The sequence below is a fragment of the Tamandua tetradactyla genome, chromosome 4, assembly GCF_023851605.1.
Source record: "Tamandua tetradactyla isolate mTamTet1 chromosome 4, mTamTet1.pri, whole genome shotgun sequence".
Taxonomy (NCBI): domain Eukaryota; kingdom Metazoa; phylum Chordata; class Mammalia; order Pilosa; family Myrmecophagidae; genus Tamandua; species Tamandua tetradactyla.
This window is the reverse complement of record NC_135330.1, coordinates 33,392,721-33,415,516: the sequence shown is the minus strand read 5'-3', so window position 1 is coordinate 33,415,516 and position 22,796 is coordinate 33,392,721. Positions and strand designations below refer to the sequence as shown.

The 22,796-nt window shown below is 38.6% G+C and overlaps 2 protein-coding genes across 6 annotated transcripts in view; one reads left to right on the top strand and one right to left on the bottom strand.

The window, feature by feature from the left end:
- ABL2 (ABL proto-oncogene 2, non-receptor tyrosine kinase) overlaps positions 1-22,051 on the top strand; it is a 186,920-nt gene extending 164,869 nt beyond the window's left edge. For 2 of the 4 annotated variants that reach the window (XM_077157118.1, XM_077157120.1), the window contains exons 4-13: positions 2,725-3,020; positions 4,816-5,088; positions 6,151-6,235; positions 7,276-7,453; positions 8,081-8,265; positions 10,644-10,796; positions 11,755-11,844; positions 14,010-14,183; positions 14,775-15,008; positions 15,318-22,051. In XM_077157118.1, the coding sequence (XP_077013233.1) occupies positions 2,725-3,020; positions 4,816-5,088; positions 6,151-6,235; positions 7,276-7,453; positions 8,081-8,265; positions 10,644-10,796; positions 11,755-11,844; positions 14,010-14,183; positions 14,775-15,008; positions 15,318-16,492 (2,843 nt within the window). In that variant the 3' untranslated portion in view covers positions 16,493-22,051. Of the gene's footprint in view, positions 1-2,724; positions 3,021-4,815; positions 5,089-6,150; positions 6,236-7,275; positions 7,454-8,080; positions 8,266-10,643; positions 10,797-11,754; positions 11,845-14,009; positions 14,184-14,774 lie in introns of all 4 variants that reach the window. The other 2 variants (XM_077157117.1, XM_077157119.1) reach the window with 1 other exon arrangement.
- Positions 8,300-22,796, bottom strand: part of TOR3A (torsin family 3 member A) — a 66,053-nt gene continuing 51,556 nt past the window's right edge. The window contains exons 6-7 of one of the 2 annotated variants that reach the window (XR_013174136.1): positions 13,264-13,330; positions 8,300-9,764 (exon numbers count right to left, since the gene is read on the bottom strand). Coding sequence is in view for 1 of the 2 variants with exons in the window: in XM_077157129.1 (XP_077013244.1) it covers positions 13,314-13,330 (17 nt within the window). In the remaining variant the exon portion in view is untranslated. Of the gene's footprint in view, positions 9,765-9,794; positions 13,331-22,796 lie in introns of those variants that run through there. The other variant, XM_077157129.1, reaches the window with a different exon arrangement.

Sequence of the window (22,796 nt, the reverse complement as noted above, 5' to 3'; positions counted from 1 at the left end):
CCATCTGGAGGTTGTAGGTTTCTGGAAAGTAATCATACTTCATGGAACTTTTGTAGAATCTCAGATAAAGCCCTCAGTATTCTTTAGGGTTGGTAGGAGTGGTTTTAGTTGGGGTTTGCAAACTGTGATAGGTATCAATTTCTACTTGAAGCTCGCATAAGAATAGCCTCTTGACTCTATTTGAACTCTCTCAACCACTTTTTTCTTCACAAAAAAGAAGAATTGTTATACTTCTTTCCCCACTTTTGGTCAGGATGGCATTGTTGATCTCACGGTGTCAGGGCCAAGCTCATCCCTGGTAGTCATATTCTATGTTGCCAGGGAGACGTTCACTCCTGGATGTCATTTCCCACGTAGGGAAGAAGGCAATGAGTTCACTTGCAAAGTTGGGCTTAGAGAGACCACATCTGAGCAACAAAAGAGGTACTCGAGAATTAACTCTTAGGTAACTGTAGGTAGGCCAAGCTTCTCTGCTACATAAATAAGCTTCACAAGAACAAGCCTCAAGATCAAGGGTTTGGTCTGTTGACTTTGGACGTTTCTAATGTTTGAAACAGTATCAGGGGTTTCCCCAGTGATAAAGTTTAATGCTTCCATATATTTTTTCCCATCCCTCAAGGGACTTTGCCAATACTTTTTGATTATCTGCTCAACATATTTGGGGATATATCTCGGCATTACATTAAGTGACAGAGAATTACAAGTCCTGACATTTCTCAGAGATAGGGTCCTAACATACTATAAGAATTCTTTTGATTATCAGCTCTTATTATCAATGATATCTATTTCACCTGTTTTGCCAAAGAAGCTTCTAATCTGTGTTACAAACATAGGATCAGGAAATATGTTGAGGGAACCCAAACTTGATGTTTACATGTTTATTAGAGCAATCAAGGACATTGAATTAAATAGCAAGATACTCTGAATAGCTGAGATCTTGGGTTCCAACTGCAGAGACAACACATTAATTTTAGAGGAATGGCTCAGAGGGATTCTTCATGGTAAATATTGTACTTTGATAGTACCCACTGCTTAAACCCCCACCCCCACTCCACAATCCCCCATGTCCCCGAAAACAGTTATGTCTTCCACAATGCAGCTTTCTCCATTACAATTTCCATATATCACTGGTTAGCATAAGAAAATAAATGGGAATTTTGGCAGAAGCCATAGACTACATGTGAAGATTGTTGCAGAAACCACAAACTCTGCATCTCTCTGGCATAGAATGTGCCACATTCTTGTGGGTGCAGGATTGTTATAAAAAAGGCATTCTGGTAGACTCTGGCATCATCCAAGAAAAGACTGTGTTTTTACATGATTCCCTAAAGGAAAATGAAGGTGAAGGGTCTGTCCCTGTGGATTTTCAGATCTGCAAAGGGTGGTTTGAAAATTAAAAAAAAAAAAAAAAAAGATTTAGCCTATGCAATGTAAAAATAACAGGAGAGGCAGCGTTTGCCAGTCAAGAGGCAGCTAAGGGGTTTCCTGAAACCCTGAAGAAACTGATTGAAGAGAAAGGCTACAAACCTGTATTCAGTGCTGATGAAACTGCCATCTATTGGGAAAAATGCCTCAGGACATAGGTCTGCCAAGAAGAGAAGCAAGCCCCACATTTTAAAGCCTCAAGGGATAAGGTAACCCTATTTTTTCAAGAAAGTGTCCTAAGGTTCATAATAAAGACAGCCCTGATATATAAAGCTGTTAACCCTTGAGCAATGGGAAGAAATGACAAGTACCAGCTGCCTATCTTCTGGATGTTCAGTAAGAAAGCATGGATGACCAAAGCACTTTTTCTTTGACTGGTTCCATCATTGTTTTGTTCTGGGGGTGGTCAAATACCTTTCCAACAAGGATTACCCTTTAATGTCTTCCTGTTTCCGGACAATGCCCCCAGCCAACCAGAACCTCATGAACTCCACATTGCGGTCATCTACTTGCCACCTATATAACATCTCTCATTCACCCTCTTCATGAGGACATAAAAGAAAAAAAAACTAGAAAATAAAAATAATAATAATGAAAAGGCAGGGAATTCAGACTTCTTCTCTGGTACAAAGGGAGGGCTAAAAAATTTTACAGAAATTTTTCCAGATGTGAGGGTGCCACACCCTTAACCTTGGCAATTGTGGACGGGATAACTAATTTTCTTTTTGAAAATGGTGCTGAAAGCTCTGTATTTTTTTTTCATATTAATGGTTTTGATGCCTTGTTGCCAAATGAAGTTGAGAAGTAACTTTGTATTTCACGTGACTTATCCCTAGTGTCTGATGGTTGTAAACATTGAACCATATATAAAATATATTCCTTGATAAAGGGAATATATTTTTTGATGAAAGAAGTATTGTATTTTTCTTTTGAAGAGTGAGCAGTATGTTATTTTCCAGCCATTTGAGTAACCTTTCTGTCTTTGTATGTCACCTTACTATCATACCTAGAAGTTTCCTGAAGACATTTGTTACATGGCCTAAAAATCTTTAAACACTTCACGTAAATGATAAAAAAAAAAACATTTCTGACCATGCTCTTGTGGCTTAAGCTACAAGCTAGAGAGATCAGTCAGGATATGATGAGCAGCCAGCTTTGTTTTCATTCTTTAAAATAGAAATCTTTTAAAATGTAAGTTCTTGATTCATTTTTAAATGTTTTAAATTTGACAATAGGCTACTACTCTTGAAATAAAATCTTAACATCTTTTCTCTCATTCTTTGATGAACTTATGGCTAGGTGAAAAATTGCGAGTTCTTGGTTACAACCAGAATGGAGAGTGGAGTGAAGTTCGCTCTAAGAATGGACAGGGCTGGGTACCAAGCAACTACATCACCCCAGTGAACAGCCTGGAAAAGCATTCCTGGTACCACGGACCTGTGTCACGCAGTGCTGCAGAGTATCTACTCAGCAGTCTAATCAATGGCAGTTTCCTGGTGCGAGAAAGTGAGAGCAGTCCTGGGCAGCTCTCAATCTCGCTCAGGTATGAGGGACGTGTATATCACTACAGGATCAATACTACCACAGATGGCAAGGTAAGACTTGCCAGTGACCACCTAGGTGTGGACTGGCTACTCTGTAGAAACAATACTGAGAATAATTAAAGCGAAATATAATTTGTATTGGACATGATTTTGGGTTTTTTGGCATGTTAGAGCTTGCTCTTTTCAAAAGAATATGGTAATGGAAATGACAAACACCATTATACTTATAGTTTTAACGATAACCTTAGATTTGAGGGTGAAGAATGAATGAAATTACTGTATAAGTTAGCTATTTTAATCTTCATCAATACAAAAATATACACATATCCACTGCATTGTGTGGAATCTATTAATTAACCTTGTATTTTTGAAAATTAGAGTAGTCTCAATCAGAAGGTTGAGAGAGTAAGAATTTAGACTTCTGTGACTGGTGTCAGTCATTAATGTATGCAAATATCAGTACATCAATCAGTCATTTAGTAGTGTGTGTTGGGAAGACCATCTGTGTTCGAATGGATGTGTTAAACAGAAATGCTGTACTTTATAAACTGTAAAGCATTGGTTTATGTCAGTTCTGCTATTGAATAGTAAATTTAGTTAAATCATTTGCTGGGTAAAATAGCTGGGAGGGCACAAAGGAGGCTTCTGGGATGCTGGTAATGTTACAATTCGTGGTCTAGGTGATGTTGGTGATGTATCCATGGGTGAGTTCATTTTGTAAAAATAATCTCTCCATTTATGAATTCTATAATTTTTTATATACAGTAAAACAGAAATCTTTTTTTTAAACAATAAACAAAAGCCCTTAGGAGAAAAGGGCAAAGACTGCTGCTTTGCTTCATACTTCTTGTTACTACAGGTTTACTACTATTTTATTAACAAGCCTCTGGAATCAAACTGTGGTTCTTCTTTTAATAACACAGGGACTCAAAAGCATATCCTATTAAATAAAAATTTTAAGATATTTAAATACCTTCCCCCTACCAAAAGTCTAATCATTGTTTTTTTTTGTTTGTTTTTTTTTAATTAAAAAAAGAATTAACAAAACAATTAGAAATCATTCCAATCTACATGTACAATCAGTAATTCTTAATAACATCACATAGTTGCATATTCATCATTTCTTAGTACATTTGCATCGATTTAGAAAAAGAAATAAAAAGACAACAATAAGAATTAAAACAATAATAGAAAGAAAAAAAAAACAAAAAAACCTATACCTCACATGCAGCTTCATTCAGTGTTTTAACATAATTGCATTACAATTGGGTAGTATTGTGCTGTCCATTTCTGAGTTTTTATATCCAGTCTAATCATTGTTTTTCAAATTAAGTTCTAGGCAAGATCCTCAGGTGGTATTTCATAAGTTTTTATAGGAGGCCAAGTCCCCTCTTGCCTTCTTCAACCAGAGTATCTACTCCTTTACCCTTTTTATATATTAGGGTTCCACAGTCTTGCTGCTTAAAAATACTTGAAGATCAGTGATTTTGGTGATGCAGAGAAATATTTTGGAATCTTTTTTTCCTAAGACTAAGTGAATTTAGGAAGATGATAGATATTTTTATGAATGTATGGTAACATTAGAAGCTCTGGAAAGAGTCTCCCTTATAAACAGTAGTAAAATGGTGTGGCTAAACCATTGATTTGTATAGGAAGGATGTTTAATCTTAAACAAGATTAAACTGGTTCTGTATTTCCCTGTGTATCATCATTTAACTCTTTCATACCTTAGTAAGATCACTCCCACTTTCATATCTTCAGGCTAATAAAATAATGTGTTGGGTGTTTTTTTGAATCCCTGAACTCTCTTCAAGTTGTTGAGCTTTTCTCTTGCTTTTGTCACTAGGTATATGTGACTGCTGAAAGCCGTTTTAACACCTTGGCAGAGCTTGTTCACCATCACTCCACAGTGGCTGATGGGTTAGTGACAACATTACACTACCCAGCACCCAAGTGTAATAAGCCTACAGTTTATGGTGTGTCCCCTATCCATGATAAATGGGAAATGGAAAGAACAGATATTACCATGAAGCACAAACTTGGAGGTGGTCAGTATGGAGAGGTTTACGTTGGTGTCTGGAAGAAATACAGCCTTACAGTTGCTGTGAAAACATTGAAGGTGGGTTGCTGAGAATTACAGTTTTCAAGCATCTTTTTCTTTTGTGCTGAATCACTTGGAAATATCAGTGTGCCCTTTTCTAACTTTGAAATACTTTCCGCCCACTGGTGCCAAGCATATCAGCAAATTGTGATGATTAACCCTATACTATTGCTGACAATGCAGGGACAGATAATTCACTGCATTGCAGCAAAGCCCACAGTAGGGAAGGGTTTTCTCTGGAGGCTGATTTCTGTCATAGGGGGAGATTAGTAGCAAATTATAAGTTATAAAAGCAAAACAAGCTATTTTGCTTCCTGAGAACAATCCCTGCTGGCACATATCTTTGTGCATTGTCAGTGAATCACAGGCTCTCCTTTTTTTTGTTCTGTCCTACCTGTCCATACCATTGGATCACTTCTTGTTCGTAATATTCACAGAAATCTTTTTCCTGATGCTACTTCTCTTCAAAAATACTAGTATCAAATTGCAGGATTTTCATTCTTTCCGTTCACTGAAGTTTCTTCCCAGACCTTCAGTAGCTCCAAGGGATCATTTGTAAGGGCTGTTCTTCAGCTATGAAAAATAGTTCTGTTTAGCATCGTGTATTAAGTATATTCTGAGTGTGAAACAACAAGCAAGAGCCTGCAAACATGAATTCCTCCTTAAGGAGCTTGTGGTCTAATGAGGGAGCCAAACACAAACAGCTAACTGTTCTGTATCCTTGCTTAAAAGCTGAGATATCTAGAGAAATAAACTATCAGAGAACTGAATTTCAACTTAGGTCTTCTTTGTTTCACTTGAATATAGGATGTGATCACTGAATTTGCTCACTCTGTTAATTTTTATTCCATTTCTAATAATAGATAAATGCAAGAACATTTTCTTATTGCATCTTCTAAATCAGACTTCTGTAGAGCATATTATGCTTTGATAAAATTTCTTGACTACACTACACTAAAATAATCAAAGATAGTACATTTTACTTATAAACCAGAGATTCAGCATGGTGAGTTCACACAAATAATTGTCAGGGGTTTGTTCCTCTTCTTTTTTTCTTTGTTATCTGCCTTTTATTTCCAGGAAGATACCATGGAGGTAGAGGAGTTCTTGAAAGAAGCTGCAGTAATGAAGGAAATCAAACATCCTAATCTGGTACAACTATTAGGTGAGGAACCTTGCCTGCACCATAATTTCCTCAAAGATTCTTGCCTGCCACATAGCCCCTTATCTCCAAATACTTCTTTTGAATCACCATAGTGGAAACCCCAAGAATGAAACCTATTCAGTGAATGACTGTCATATTTATCAGTAGACTCTGTGTTTAAAAGTTGCCCAAGGAGTAGGGGCCTTGATTGAAAAACTGCCATCTTCTAATAAATGCCCTACAGATTAAAAGTTCAGGGGCATTCAAAATGGTGTCCCAAATAAAAAATCCAGCATTTAAAATCATATTTGCACAACATAAAGTGACATTAAACATAGACAAAGGACCATTGAGGAGAGGCCAATTAAATAGTTGTGACCACATCTAGCAGTTTACCTTTACAAGCAGAAAGTGCTAAACTATGATAGATCGGCTTCTCACCTTTCAGGTCACAAGGAAACCTATCACTGAACCCTTTGCATTTTTTAAAAAAATAGAGCCACTTTCTTTGGGTACAACTTGAACCAGATTATCCCAAAGGAAATAGTTTCTTGGTCATTCTTGGTGGTTCTTAAGGAGTCTGCCATACGCCAATGAAATCCTTGACCATGGAAACAATTTAAAATCTTTCTACAAAGCACTATTACAGACTGGGCACACATCTAATTTTAGTCTTCAACATTTGCACAACTGCTGGTACTTTTGGATCAGCAATATTAGCATGTAGTGGAAAAGGGGAATCGTGGACATATACAGAACTCCAGAAATTTTGGTCTTCCTGGCCCCTTTGGAATTATTGCAAGAATACAAGTAACTTTGTTTTTGCTCAAACAGGCCAATATTCAAAAGATCTGTGAACTTCTGGAGAATAATATAAGAGAAGCAGATATTCTCCTTACAACCACCTTCTTAATTTTTGCTATACTAATTTCAGAGAATGTGGTAGCAATAACAGCACTACAAAACAAGTTAAAAAGGTGTCACCTAAAAAGTTCTCAGTTAAAAGATTTGGAATGTTTGAGTGTATGTTAATAAAACAGGCTCTATTCCTGAACTTTCAGGTGTATGTACTCTGGAGCCACCATTTTACATCGTGACTGAGTACATGCCGTATGGGAACTTGCTTGATTATCTCAGAGAATGCAACCGAGAAGAGGTGACTGCAGTTGTGCTGCTCTACATGGCCACTCAGATCTCTTCTGCAATGGAGTACTTAGAGAAGAAGAATTTCATCCATAGGTGTGTAAAATCTGATTATTGCCTGTAACAACATAGCCACCTTGCTTGACTTACAGGAAAGGGGAGAATGTAGAGAATTTTCCCAGAAATTTTCAGATGATTCAGGAAAGTAATTATTTTGTAAGTGTTTCACAACACCCGTTATAATGTCATTTTCATCTTGTAAACCTACTGTTGTTCTCTGATTACCAATGGGGGGGTGCCACTTTGCTATTCTTAAAACAGCTGCCCCTGTATTTTGTCCAGCACCATATCCAAAATCCTTCTACGCCATCTAGTGGCTTAATTTTACGAATAGCTTTTTGTCTTAAGTAAGATACGTAAAGCCATGTAGAAAGTATCAGTTGCTTACCTCTGAAACCTATCCCAGTGTACTTATAAATAGAGAACACATTTTAGGAAGTCTGCTTTTATTCTGGCATCAAAAAACCACCTCTTGATTACTACTCTAAGAGTAATATATAATTAGTGACTTTCTACCGGTAAGTTTAGTGATTGTCATAGGTACTACCATATCTGTCAGCACTTAACACCTAAGCTTGTAGCAAAAAACCAAGAATAAAGCATTCATGATCACATTTTCCTCACCATCTGAATGGAATCATATCAGGGTTCTCTTTCCTACAGAGATCTTGCAGCTCGTAACTGCCTCGTTGGAGAAAACCACGTGGTGAAGGTGGCTGACTTTGGTTTAAGTAGACTAATGACTGGAGACACCTATACTGCTCATGCTGGAGCTAAATTTCCTATTAAGTGGACAGCACCAGAGAGTCTTGCCTACAATACCTTCTCAATTAAATCTGATGTCTGGGGTAAGGTTGGAAGGAACTCTTTCCTGAGTATGTCTTTTTTTTTTTAATAAACATTTATTTAATTGTGAAATATAACATATATACAAAATAGCAATTAATCTCCAAGTACATTTTAGCAAGTAGTTATAGAACAGATATTAAAATTGATATGGGTTACAGTTCCACGATTTTTTTCGTTTTTTTCTTTTACCTGCGCCAAGACACTGGAGACCAACAGAAATATCAATATAATGATTCTGCAGTCAATACTCATTTATTAAGTCTTATCTTCTCTGTTATACTTCTCCTTCTCTTTAAATAACATATGTACATAAAAACAATAAATTTCAAAGCACAACAATTAATTGTAGAACAGATTTCAGAGTTTGGTATGGGTTACAACTCCACAATTTTAGGTTCTTAATTTTAGCTGCTGTAAGATACTGGAGACTAAAAGAAATATCAATATAATGGTTCAGCAGTCATACTCACATATTAAACCTACCTTCTCTGTATAACTTCACCATCACCTTTGATCTTTCTCCACCCTTTAGGATTGTATTTGGGCTATGCCCATTCTAACATTTTCATGTTGGAAGGGGCTGTTGATAATATGGGTTAGAGGGATGGAACTAGTTGATGTTCTGGAGAGGCTGGCCCGTCTAGGTTTTATGACATATCTGGTCCAGGGACCCATCTGAAGGTTGTACGTTTCTGGAAAGTTACCCTAGTTCATGGAATCTTTGTGGAATCTTATATAATGCCCTAAGTATTCTTTACGATTGACAGAAATGGTTTTGGTTGGGGTTTGGTCAGTTATGATAGGTAGCAGTGTTTAACTGAAGCATGAGTAAGAGTTATCTCCAGTGTAGCCTCTTGATTCTATTTGAACTCTCAGCCTTAATAAATAATACCTTATTTATTATACATCTTTTCCCCCTTTTGGTCAGGACGTCATTGTTGAACCCACAGTGCAGAGTGAGGCTCATCACTGAAAGTCATCTTCTGTGCTGCCAGGGAGACTTTCATCCCTGCATGTCATGTCCCATGTAGGGGAGAGGGCAATGATTGGAATTAGAGAGAGAGGGGCCACAACAAAAGACATCCTCTGGAGGTGATTCTTAGGCATACCTGTAGGTAGGCTAAGCTTCTCTACTACCTACACAAGCTTCACAAGAGCAAGCCTGAAGATCAGGGGCTTGGCCTACTACTTGGGTTTCCCTAATGTTTAATACAGTATCCAGGGTTTCCCTGATGGTAAAGTTTAATAGTGCCATAATTTTTCTTCCATCCCTCAAGGGACTTTTTGATTATCTGCTTAATACTGAGTATATAATTTTATTTTCTTTATAAATGCCCCTAATTCTGTAATCCTTTTTTTTATGATGTTCAGTATCCTCTATCGTTAGTTCCTTCCTTCTTCAGTCATTCAGCAAGCATTAATTAAATATCTGCTAGTGGGTGGGCAATGGTAGCTCAGTGGCAGAGTGAGTTCTCCTCTGGGGTTTGATTCCTGGTGCCTGCCCATGCAAAAATAATAATAATAATTAATAAATAAGTATCTGCTATTTGCGAGGCACTGAGTTAGTCACTTAGCATAGAAACATGTGTAAAACAGTTCCTGTCTTCAAAGAGCTCACAGCTTAGATATCATATTACATCAGCATTCTATTGATCCTCTTTCTATGTAACTCCCTGTTTTCCACATTAAATTTTATTGCTCACTTCCAGAGCACTGTGACACAGAGGAACATCCTTTTTTCAAGTTTGGCAAAATGAGGCTACATCTAAAGTTTGTCCTTGTAACTGATTTTGTTTCTACAGCCTTGAAAAGCAGTGTGACTTAGTAGAGGTTCTTTGGACTGGAGAAGTCTTGACACGTGGATTGTGGGCCAGTAGAAATAGTAGTAGAATTCTAAGTCACTTTTTGCCAGAAACCTCAAACTCAGGAATAATTGTGACAAAATTGGGCAAATTGTTTTTTTGCTACTGTGATTTTTTTTTTCCTAATTTTAAATGAGACGATTTTAATTCTTTTTCTCAAATATCTTAGCTGAGTTAAAAACTGTGCAATTCATTAAATGAATGAAACCCTGTTCTAAGAATAGTTTGATTATACCCCAGATCTCTTATGTGGTCATAATTTATTTTCTCATTGTAATGAAAGAAATTGAAATGAAAATTGTGAAATTTAAAGGAAAATTCTTGAAGTTATATCTGTAGCATTTCCTGTTTTCTTAGAAGGCCAACTGATGGTATTGGAATTGCTAAAAGGGTTTATTAATGTTGTGACAATGTGTGTTACCAAAACCTTGAAAATAAGGTTACCTAATGGTATAAAATAAATTATAAATCAAAGAAGAAGCATTAAGTCTTTTTCTTTTTAATTCCTTATGCAGCGTTTGGGGTACTGTTGTGGGAAATTGCTACGTATGGAATGTCACCATATCCAGGTATTGATCTGTCTCAAGTCTATGATCTACTGGAAAAAGGATATCGAATGGAACAGCCTGAAGGATGCCCTCCTAAGGTGTATGAACTTATGAGAGCATGTGAGTACTTCTATATATTTTAATTTTGAAGGGTTAAGTAACAATTCAAGGTAGTTAACAAAATTGGAAACATTTCTCCTCTAAGTGTTATTAGATCGAATCCAGCCTCATGACGTTTAGAGAATTTGTCTTCGATCAGCCAGTTGGTATATTATATGATATGCCATTGAGGTTTTTTGTTTTTTGTTTTTTGTTTTTTTTAACATGGGCAAGCACCGGAAAGCAAACCTAGGTCTCTGGCATGGCAGGCAAGAACTGCCTGCTGAGCCACCATGGCCTGCCCTGCCATTGAGTTTTATTGGAATCCTAAATATAGTTGTCCATGGCCCAAATATTGACCCAGTTTCCAAAAAACATCTGCATATTTAATAGAACAATAAGAAATTGGACTTGGAGATTAAGGCATGGGAGAGGGCTGCTTTCAGTGACATAAAAATGATTGCTAAACACTATGGAAAATACATGAAAGTAATTTCTTTGATGAATAAACAAAAGCATCTGCTTGAAGATGAAAGAGTGGGAAGGTAAGTAGTGAATTAAATTCCAGTTGTGTTTGGACTTTATCTTATTTTCTCACTGAGCGTTGGCATACCTTATTGCCTTATCTTTGCAAGTATGAATGTTAAGCTTTTCCTTTCTGATATTCCATTATATATCTGAATGTAGAGAGCTGATTATTGATAAGGTTAGAATAAATTTAAAGACAGTTTTTACTTCTTTCATTTTTCTAGTGGAAGAAAACTTGCCATTTTTTAAATCATTCCCCTACCCGTCCTCATCCCAATAGTAGAGAAAATAGGAGCTGAGGTGAAATAGAGAGACCAGCCCTAGGAAGTAGATTCGTTACACCTTTAAAATAAGCAAAGGTCATGGTGCATGGAACTCATTATTAGATATGCCACTAGATATATAATTCCTGCAGTGAATTTTTAATATTTTCCTGTTGTGTTACAAATAGGCTGGAAGTGGAGCCCTGCTGACAGGCCCTCTTTTGCTGAGACACATCAAGCTTTTGAAACCATGTTCCATGATTCCAGTATTTCTGAAGGTGAGAATCTGTGGACTTACTGTATGTGGCTAGTTCTGGGTGGTAGTGTTAATAAGCTGCAAAAATGATAGACTCTTGGGTAAGGTAAGGTAGCTTATGAACAGTGAGACCCTTTTTTTGTTTAAAAAACAAGTGCATTTATATATACAGGCAGTTTCCTACTTTTGTATATAGTGCCTAAGTCTCTAAAATTATCTGAAGTGAAACTATAAATTAATTGTTATAAAGGGAAAGGGCTTATTCCTGGAAAGCTAAAAACAAAGAATTCCTAATTACACCTGCCCGTTAGACACTTTGACATAGTTCTAGAATTTTTACATATTCTTTCAAATTTTCCTTTCCTTCATAATTAGAATTCAAGTTTAAAAAATAATAGGAGAGGAAGTCAGGAAACTTGATTTTTGTTTGCTTTCCTTTGGCAAAAAAGAAAAAAAAAATCTGGGGAAAGAGCAGTACAAAGCCATCCTAGTCCTTTGATATATGGAACTTGTACAGATTGGGGAGGGCATAACTGCCCTTGGGGTGAGTTAAGCAGCTGCCTGTCAGTTGTCACCGCTTTCATAGCGCTGTACCGTACTCTGTATGCTTTATTTTCTTTGGAAGCAAAAATGCTAAGAGTTGTAAGTATCATTTATGTGGTGTACTTTGTGTCAACTTTAACTTCTTTTGAATCCTTAGTTAGATATTTCTGCTTCCCCCAAAAATGTATACTTTCAGAAAACCAACCCTTATCAAGTTTTCAAAGCTAAAGTCATTTCAGACTTGCTAAATTAGAAACTTAACATTTTCAACTCATATTTTATTGAGCATCTAATTGTGGCAGGCATTATACTAGGTATGGGGGCAAAGACAGTCCCTACCTTAAAAGGATATATTATTAGTCAGTTGCAAGTGAGAGAAACCAAACTCAAACTTTCTTATACAATAAAAGGAAGACTTACTGGCTCACATAACCAAACCATGGAAAAACAACTGCTCAAGTAGCTTCAGATCTTCCTCCTTCCCTTCTCCTTTCCCTCCTCCTTCCCATATCCATTATCATTCAATGTTTTTTTTTTACTTCTGCTTCTACATTGATCTCATCCCTCAGAATCCTCCAAGTGTCATGAGGTCATTATCCTCAAGGTCATAGATTCAAAGAAGACAGAGAATGTCTGTTTCCCAGCTCCTGTGTGTAGAAGAAGCCTAAGACAGGAATCTCATTGGCATGGCTTGGGTTATGTGCCACATGCCCACTCTTGTGGGGAATTTAGTTTTTAAAATAATTACAAAATTCCCAAGTGAGTTGATCCTACCTGCTTCATTTTATTCAGAAATGACTAGCAAGTATCTCTTTCCTCAGTAAAAATTATAAAACCCATGAGCAAGTTTCAGTCGACCAAGGCTTATTAACAAGGCGAACACTTTTTAAGAACCTACCTTTTTTGCTTGGTTTGCATAAAATAGAATGGATTGTTTCAACCCTCCTTTTAATGCAAGGTGCAGCCTGAAAATAAAAATATCTGCAGTTGTTTGTCTGTTTTGTTCAAACTGTAAACAGACACTTAGTAAACAAAGGTATGAACAGATGACCAGTAGGCGTTGGAAACCATGTTCAGACATCACTTATCAGAGAAGTATAAAATTAAACCACCAGAAATATCACTGCATATCTACCAGAATGGCTAAAATTAAAAAAAAAAAAAAAAAATTGATAACATCAAATGGTTGCACGCATGTAGAGTAACCAAAACTCTTATATACTGCCTATGGATGTGTAAATTAATATAGCCATTTTGGAAGACAGTTTGGCATTACCCATTACAACTGCATGCACCCTATGACCCACCAGTTCCATTTCTGAGTATATACCAGCAGACATGCACACAGTTGTGAGCCAAAAGATATGTAGAAGATTTTCCTAGGAACATTATTCATAATAGCTAAAAACTGAAAACTACCTAAATATCCATCAACAGAATGAATAAGTTTTGGTATACTCATACATTAGAACACGCAACAGTGAGAAAGAACTGCCACATTACAACAAAAAGAGTTGTTCCATTGATATATTTTAACCCCCTATTCTCCAGTTCTTTCTCAATTTTATGCCTTTTCTGAAAAATAAAACTCCTTTAATCTGTCATGAAATGGTCCTTTTTACAGTCCCTTTGTTTTCGTCACAGAGGTAGCTGAGGAGCTTGGGAGAGCTGCCTCCTTATCATCTGTTGTTCCATACCTGCCGCGATTACCTATACTTCCTTCTAAGACCCGAACGCTGAAGAAACAGGTGGAGGACAAAGAGAATATTGAAGGAGCACAGGATGCCACTGAAAATTCCACCTCCAGTTCAGCACCAGGTATGGGTCCCTAGATACATAGAATAAAAATAGGCCTTTGTGAGAAATGTCCTTGTTTAAGGAACAGTGTAGGCCTTTGTGAGAAACGTCCTTGTTTAAGGAACAATGGGGTAAGAGCCAGTTATTTCCATTTATATGCTGGTCTGCCCTGAGGAAAGTATGACATCTGTTTTACCTACCACTCTAGTTCTTGCGTCTGCATTGCCAGTGCTAGTAGTTCTGCACTGTTTGTCCCACATACTACTCTGCCTCCAATTCCGTTTTCCCATCTCCTGATTCTCAAATAGTTAACCATCTTTACAGTTATGGCAAAAACTTCTTTGATGAGGCCAGGTTATGCTGTCATTTTTAGAGAAAGGATGAATGCCGAGGTAATAACCAGCATATTATTTTTTTTCCATTTATAATCTACATTGCAATTGGAATACTAATCAGTATGAAATGATAATGCATTTATTGGTTTCCTTTGTGTCCCACCAACATCAGACATTTAATAGGTGCTGACAGACCTTTATAATTGAGCCTTAGTCACTCAAGTGTAATGGATTCATTTCTTATCTTTCACATTACTGATTGGGCATTTCTCATCAGGGTTCATTAGAAGTGCCCAGGCCCCCAGTGGGTCTCCAGCACTGCCTCGAAAGCAAAGAGACAAGTCACCTAGCAGCCTCTTGGAAGATGCCAAAGAAACATGCTTTACCCGCGATAGGAAGGGTGGCTTCTTCAGCTCCTTCATGAAAAAGAGAAATGCTCCCACACCCCCCAAACGTAGCAGCTCCTTCCGAGAAATGGAGAATCAACCCCATAAGAAATATGAGCTTACGGGTAACTTCTCATCTGTTGCTTCTCTTCAGCATGCTGATGGGTTCTCTTTCACTCCTGCCCAACAAGAGGCAAATCTGGTGCCACCCAAGTGCTTTGGGGGGAGCTTTACACAGAGGAACCTCTCTAATGAAGACAGTGGTGGGAGTGGGAGCAGTGGCACTGCTGGGGTTGGGTGGTCTGGCATCACAGGCTTCTTTACACCACGCTTAATCAAAAAGACACTGGGCTTACGAGCCGGTAAGCCCACAGCCAGTGATGACACTTCCAAGCCTTTTCCAAGGTCAAACTCTACATCTTCCATGTCCTCAGGGCTTCCAGAGCAGGATAGGATGGCAATGACCCTTCCCAGGAACTGCCAGAGGTCAAAACTCCAGCTGGAAAGGACAGTGTCCAGCTCTTCTCAGCCAGAAGAGAATGTGGGCAGGGCCAATGACGTGCTTCCAAAAAAATCAGAGGAAGGTCCTGCTCCTACCAGGGAGAGACCAAAAGCCAAACTTTTGCCGAAGGGAGCCACAGCTTCTCCTCTCAGATCTGGGGATCCAGCCATTACAGAGAAGGACTCTTCAGGATTGGGAGCGGCTGGAATGGCACCTGCTCCCAAGAGCAAGGAGAGAAATGGTGGGGCACGACTTGGGATGGCTGGAGTCCCAGAAGATGGAGAACAGCCAGGGTGGTCTTCTCCAGCCAGATCTACAGCAGTCCTCCCAACCACTCACAACCACAAAGTGCCAGTCCTTATCTCACCCACTCTGAAACACACTCCAGCTGACGTACAGCTCATTGGCACAGACTCTCAGGGGAATAAATTCAAGCTCTTATCTGAGCATCAGGTCACATCCTCTGGAGAAAAGGACAGACCCCGACGGGTAAAACCAAAGTGTGCCCCACCCCCACCACCAGTGATGAGACTACTGCAACATCCATCCATATGTTCAGACCCTGCAGAAGAGCCAGCTGCCCCTACTACTGGACAGTCCATGTCAGAAACCCCAGAAGGTGGGAAAAAGGCAGCAGCAGGGGCAGTGTCCATCAGTGGGAAAGCTGGGAGGCCAGTGATGCCTCCACCTCAAGTGCCTCTGACCACATCTTCCATCTCGCCAACCAAAATGGCCAATGGCACAGCAGGTACTAAAGTGGCTCTGAGAAAAACCAAACAGGCGGCTGAGAAAATCTCAGCAGACAGAATCAGCAAAGAGGCCCTGCTGGAATGTGCTGACCTACTGTCCAGTGCAATCACGGAACCTGTGCCCAATAGTCAGCTGGTAGACACTGGACACCAGCTGCTCGACTACTGCTCAGGCTATGTGGACTGCATCCCTCAAACTCGCAACAAATTTGCCTTCCGAGAGGCTGTGAGCAAACTGGAACTCAGCCTGCAGGAGCTGCAGGTGTCATCAGCAGCTGCTGGTGTGCCGGGGGCAAACCCTGTCCTTAATAACTTATTGTCATGTGTACAGGAAATCAGTGATGTGGTGCAGAGGTAGCCACTGTTAGCTTAGTGGAAAGATGCACACATTTCTGAGGGGAGAGGGAAAAAGGGACTTGTTTTCCTGTGTTCTTGTTTTAAAAAAATGAAAGACTGATACTTGAGTGTGTTTATGTGAAGTACCTCAGATCCCTGAGTTCTCACGTTTACAGGTTCATCTCAAAAAATAACAGAAAACAAACCACATACATTTAGAAGGAAATTAGGTGGGGACAGGGCAGTAGTGGGCAAGGTTGGAAGCTGCATAGGAAAATCAGGGAACATGTATGGTATGCCATGCCATAGAGAAAGAAATCCAGACCTTTCCTACCTGGAATAATGTCAGGTGGCCAGTCAGAACTGAACTCAGCAAGGCTACAGATACTTTTGCCCAAGCAGTGTGCATCGGCTATGGCATTCGTTCTGTACCACACAAAAGGGAATTGAACGGGGACTCCAGTAGGTACTAATGGTGATTATGCTCGAACTCACCTAACGAATTTGGTGGAATAGAGGAAAGGAAAATTTAGAATGTACCTAGAGAAGTTTTGTTTAAGGCTGTGGAAAGCAGCTGTTGGCCCTGCTTCCACAAGGTCATTGCTGCTGTAGTAAGAATTGCAAATCAAATTGCTTAGAATACAAAACTGGGAAGCATGACTATCTGTATGCTCCTTTTCTATTTTCCAGTGTGTATTAATTGGTATAGGAAATAAAGAATGCTGGGAAGGTTAGGGAGATTGAAACCTTATTGATCATACATTGATTAGCGTAAGTCATTTCTTCCAGTCTAGTATATTATTTCCTAATAGACCAGTATTGACTTTCTGCTTGTTGGTGCCTATCTGTAATTCATAATAGACATAGGGTCTCCAGTCTCCTTGGTGGTCTTCTGTTACGTTTGCTGGGCAGGTTCTCTCTCTTTATTCCTGGCAACATTTAGGGCATTAACAAACATTGATTTTGAAAATAGTGGTCACTTACCCATTCTCACAGCAGAATGCTTTTCTGATACAGTGCCACCTGCATGCTGACATATTCTGGCCAAGGACTTGAGCAGCTGTATGTTTCTACATCCACTAAAACACTAGGGAGAGGACTTCTTAGATGCAGTTGACTTGGCCCTAATGGTGATTTCTCTTTACCTTTCCCATCCCTTATCACTCTAGACCCAATTTAGAGAGACAGAAGGAAAGGTTTTTTCTCTCTTTCTCTCTATTTCAAATGAAATTACCTAAATTGTTTTCATCCTTTTCTCCTCTCACATTCTCTCCTGAATCATTGTGCTTGACTGTAAAAGATCATTTGGGGAATATTTTTTATTTATATCATTTCACCTCTATTTTAAGAATGCATAACTGAAGGAGCAAGTCATTTCCAGAGAATACCAATTAGATACTGAAAACCCAATGATTTAAACCTCAAATTATGTTTTGCTCTTGGAAAACAGGTCTTTTCTTCCCTTCTCAGTTCTAATTATAGAGACAATTTAGGATAGCATGGAACTGAATCTAATGGGTTACATATTATTAATATTCTTGGTGTTTTCTGATTCCAATTCCAGTTGTCACTTTCTCTTTTTAAAGTTTTACAAGGACACCACACCCCCAAGGAGAACCCAAAATATAGCATTTTTATTTTTTTTTCCTCCCAGAGGAATATTAGCTTAGGAAGATAGTCATTCACAGTTGATGAACAGTACATCTTCTTGGCTCTATTATTGATCCATTGTCAATTTACAGCCCCATCTCTTAAATGAATCTGTTGAATGAAAGTAATGATATATATTCTCAGGGGTTTTTTTTGCAAGTAAGTAAATGTATCCCTTTGAGAGCCTCTTTGGAAAGCTCTTTATTGCACTGTTACATTGAATGGTTTTCATTCTCTTCTTTGTTCACTAGCAGGTATTAATATTTAGAACTGCTGAGATTACAATAATTGGGCCAGAATACCTAGGGGAAACCATATTTTGGATAGATCTTAGTGTCTTTGGCCAAGGAGGAAATTCGGTTTTCATTAAAAAGAAAGGAAACCTTGATTTGTATTGCTGCTCTAAAAGAGGCCCAGGTTAAGAGAAGGAGGAAGGAGGGAGATGGTACTGGCACTCCTAGTAGGAGTGTGTTACCTGCAGGTGCAGCATGGGCAGCTAGTGGTCAGGTTCATCCCCTGGTAATGGTTGCAAGAGAAACAAGAGTTCCCTTTACCATGGATTTAAAAACCAACAATCCTCACCTTCTTTCTGCACTCCCTCTAATCATACACTGATAAACTTGAAATCATTTTAGCAGTTAAGTAAGCCGTTTGAGGGTAGGGAGGGGAAAGCTAAAATTTTAGAATATTGCTATGCTGCTTTTTAAGTTTATCTCTGTCAGGATGAGGGATTATAATCATTTTTCAGGGTTTTGTTGTGTTTTGTTTCCTTTTTAAGTAAGGGAGCTCTTTTTCCCTGAGAGCTCTGAAAATAAGCCTTGGAAAAACTACTGAGTGCATTTAAGCTTCCTGGTTTTCTTACTGAAGAACACTCTTAAGGGCAGGGGCTGTGTCTTACTCAGGGTCAGCACCTAGCTCTGTCTTGCCTACAGTAGGTGCTCAGTAAATAATGAATTTATTGATTTTCTTAACACTCAAGAGCAGTATTGACTGTTGTAGCACACCCCCATCCTGCATGATGCTTGAAATTATGACTTCCGGGTTAAGGGCTCAGGGTTCGGGTTAAAGAGGCACTGTCAACTTATATAAAAATGTCATTTAAGTTTTTCCTTTTTCTACTTGAAAAAGACGAGATTTTAAAATCCTTATGCAAATTAACAGGTTTTGATTCCAAAACAGAAAACTGCTTTTGGAAACTAAAAATGTAGTTTAATTCTGTCTAGTTTAAAAGCAAAGCAGATAGTATGGGGAAAAAACCCTTATAGAATGTGTTGAAAATGTTCTAAAATGGTTACGTATATATATATATACCTTTGGACTACCACTACTTGAATACGTTTGTATACAAGTAATACGATTTCAGTTTAGATTTCCCACCATAAAATGCAGTGTTTCGGTAGAATACATCTTGATTGTGTTACATAAAGTGGTTTCTTAAAAGGCTTTGTGTAAAATTTAAATGTATATATTTTCTTACAAACCTTCATCATGATTTTGAAAGAGCCTTAAAAAAAAAAGTTGGCCCTAAGAAACCCATTCTAGTGTTATTGGTTTTTTTTTTCCAGATGATATAAGGTCATTGTCAGGGAGACTCCCAGCTGCATTTAAGCGTTTAAATTAGAAAGTTTCTTACAAATCAAAGTTGGCTAGTAAAAGAATTCCCAGTTAATGAAACATTCTGACTTTGCTAAGGCACAGCCTCTATTTATTTTGAGTTTAAAGGAGGCAATAGAGATGGTGGTTTAGAGTCCAGGTTCTAAAGCCGGTCTGGAAGTCAAGTCATTTAAACCTTCCTAAGTCTCAGTTTCATCACTGTTAAACAGGGATGATAATAATAACTACCTCACAGGGTTGTTGTAAGGATTAAATGAGATAATGTATACTTAGCTCAAGTACCTGACACGCAATGAGCACTCCATATATGTTGTTACTATTAACTTAATATTATAATAATTAACTCCTATTCCAATGATTCTCAACCCGGAATGTGCAGCAGACCCCAGGGACAGGGAATGGAAGGTAGCTTTTTAAAAATGTAATGAACTCAGATCACAGTTCCTAAAGAGTGGAGTCTCAGTGTTTTCCAAGAATCTCCCCACATGTTCCTGACACCCAGTACTGTTTGAGAACTGTCAATACCCCAACTCTTTTCTTTACAGATTAAGAAATTGGAGGAGAGGACAGTCAAATTACTTGCCCATTATCTCACAGCAGTTAACTAATGACAGCCAAGGCTAGAATTCAGGTCTCTTGACTTCCTGGTTCTGGGGATTTTGCACTATCCTTCTGCCCTGTGAGACACTTGAAAAAGTGGCTTTGGTAGGCAATTAGTTGTATGGTGCTGCCCACTTTCTAAAGCACATACTCCCGACACTTCCTGATCGTAAGGGGCTTGAATGCTGGGTGATGGCAACACTGACAAAGCAGGCATTCAGTATAATTCAGTAATTAAACAAATCATATGGGGTCATTCTTTTGGAGAGATGTCGGCAACATAGCAGTCTGCACTTTGTAGTAAAGAAATACCAACTTAAGTTATTGTTTTTTTTAAAAAAAAAAAAAGTCCTACATTCCTTTTTTTCTTAAAAATCTGTATTTTTCAGCATAACATTTTAATGACTGAGGTAATTTATATGCAAGCACTTTGAGAGAGTATCAAATGTAATATAACTCATAAGGTTGTATTATAAATGTCTGAAGAAGATAAAACAGTTGATGTGGTGCTGATTGGCCTAAAGGCTCTTACCGGTATGGGACCTAAAGATGCAGATTCATATACAGTCACTTCTGTAATTTATCACATTTATAAATATGAAACTGCTAAATATGTACAGTTGTGGCAAGTGTTTTGCTGAATAACCTCAGAAAACCAGGGACCAATTTTTTAACTTAATTACAATCTTTAAGAAGTTGTAATGTATGCTCACTCATTTCAGGATAAAGAAGCTCTTCCAGGAGCCTTGACTCAAGAAGGATGAGGCCCTTATTCTTGAACACGTGTCCACTCCATGCTCAGCCATTTAGTAAGCTAAATGTGATGGGAGTAGAATCGTTACCTGTTGATGTTGACAGTGTCTTTTTTAACCTATGTCCTACATGTTTGGGGTGGGGGTAGAGGGTGCATAGGAGGGTAGGATGGCTACAGAACCAGGGCACTTTGGGAATTACTTTTCTAATTTCCTGCTAGTCACAACTGGGTTTAATGTTTATCTTCTTGGTTTTTTTAAAGAAGAGTAACTGAATAACTCATCCATTAGATTGTAAAACACCCTAGAGTAAATTGCATTGGTGGCCACTTTTAAATTATAGCAACATTGCATTCTGACCTCTCCTATTTCATTTTTGTTATTGATGTCACTGTTCCTCTCAGGCTGTGCCTCAGTAGGAGTTCACATTGGGCTGGCAGGCTTATCTATAATTTTGTTCATCATAATTTTTGGACTTCATTGTTTTTCTTACATTAATTTCTCCTGGATTTGAGACCCATCTCTGTGCCCTAAGCATCTGTTATGGTAGTCCTCTTCATGTAGGTTTCCTCTTCTGTATGTTAATAGACTTCAGCTGTCTGTTTCTTTATTAGCTTCTGTCAAGCCAGTAGCTCAGTTCCTGTGTAAATGCCTGCTTCAGTTTGGGATATGTGGGAGCATGGGAGAGGGAGAGGGAGAGGCAGCCCCAAGGAGCCTGTACCTTTCATGTGACTACCCAGGAAATTGCTGCTAACCATAGCCTCATTCATCAGATAAGAGGCCTTGGGCTATTTCTACAACTTCTACTTTTAACAGTCAGGATATTTATATCCTTTGGATAGAGTTCGAGTTTGGGGTAAACATTCTCTTCCTCCCAGACTGCTCTACGGTAAACTTTCGAGTTTTCAAACTACCAGACTTCTAACAATCTCATAGAGCAAGGCTTGTTTTTTCTTTGCGGGGGGGGGTGGGGGGCGGGGGGCAAGCCAGTAGTGCCTGGAGTAACAATTGATATTACATGCTCTGCTACAGCACAACTACAGCTCGTACTCCATGGGTTTGAACTTCACTGCCATTCTCTACCCTGCTGTATTATAGGGGAAGCATGAGTGGACTTCAGGGCTATGGAATGGGCTGCACCCTGTTCTTTTTCTTCCCCAGAGCATCTAGCCAGGTGACTATCTTAGCTCCAGTCTGCCTTTTGTGAAGTATATTATGATGTCCAAAAGGATGAGTTTCTGCTTTGGGACTGCTGCTTTTTGTGCCATCAACCATAGGTGTATGTTCTATCTTGAATTATGTGCAAGATGATATTTTCTTAATTTCTGATTCATTATCTTAGATCCACTTCCACATGGGAAATTGGTGAAGGCTCTACTCTGTGATAATCAGGGGGAAGATATCATGCTTCTTCCCATGTGAGGAGGCCTAGGACAGGTCATCCTGATTCTAGGCTGGTTTGGAATGGCTTTCAGAGATGATTTCATGAGTCTTATAGAGGAAAAGATTTGTCAGTTGGCTTGATTTTGCATGATTATTGAACTAGAACTAGTAAAAATGAGCTTCATAGGTGGCAGTGGCTTAAAGCTCAAGTCAGTGAGCTCCCAGCTTTAGGTGTTTTCCCCAACAGGGTGCTGATTGGCAGATTGCTGTACTTTTCTACTATTCACTTGGTGAGCTGGGGGAAGGACACTCTAACTGGATCCTTCC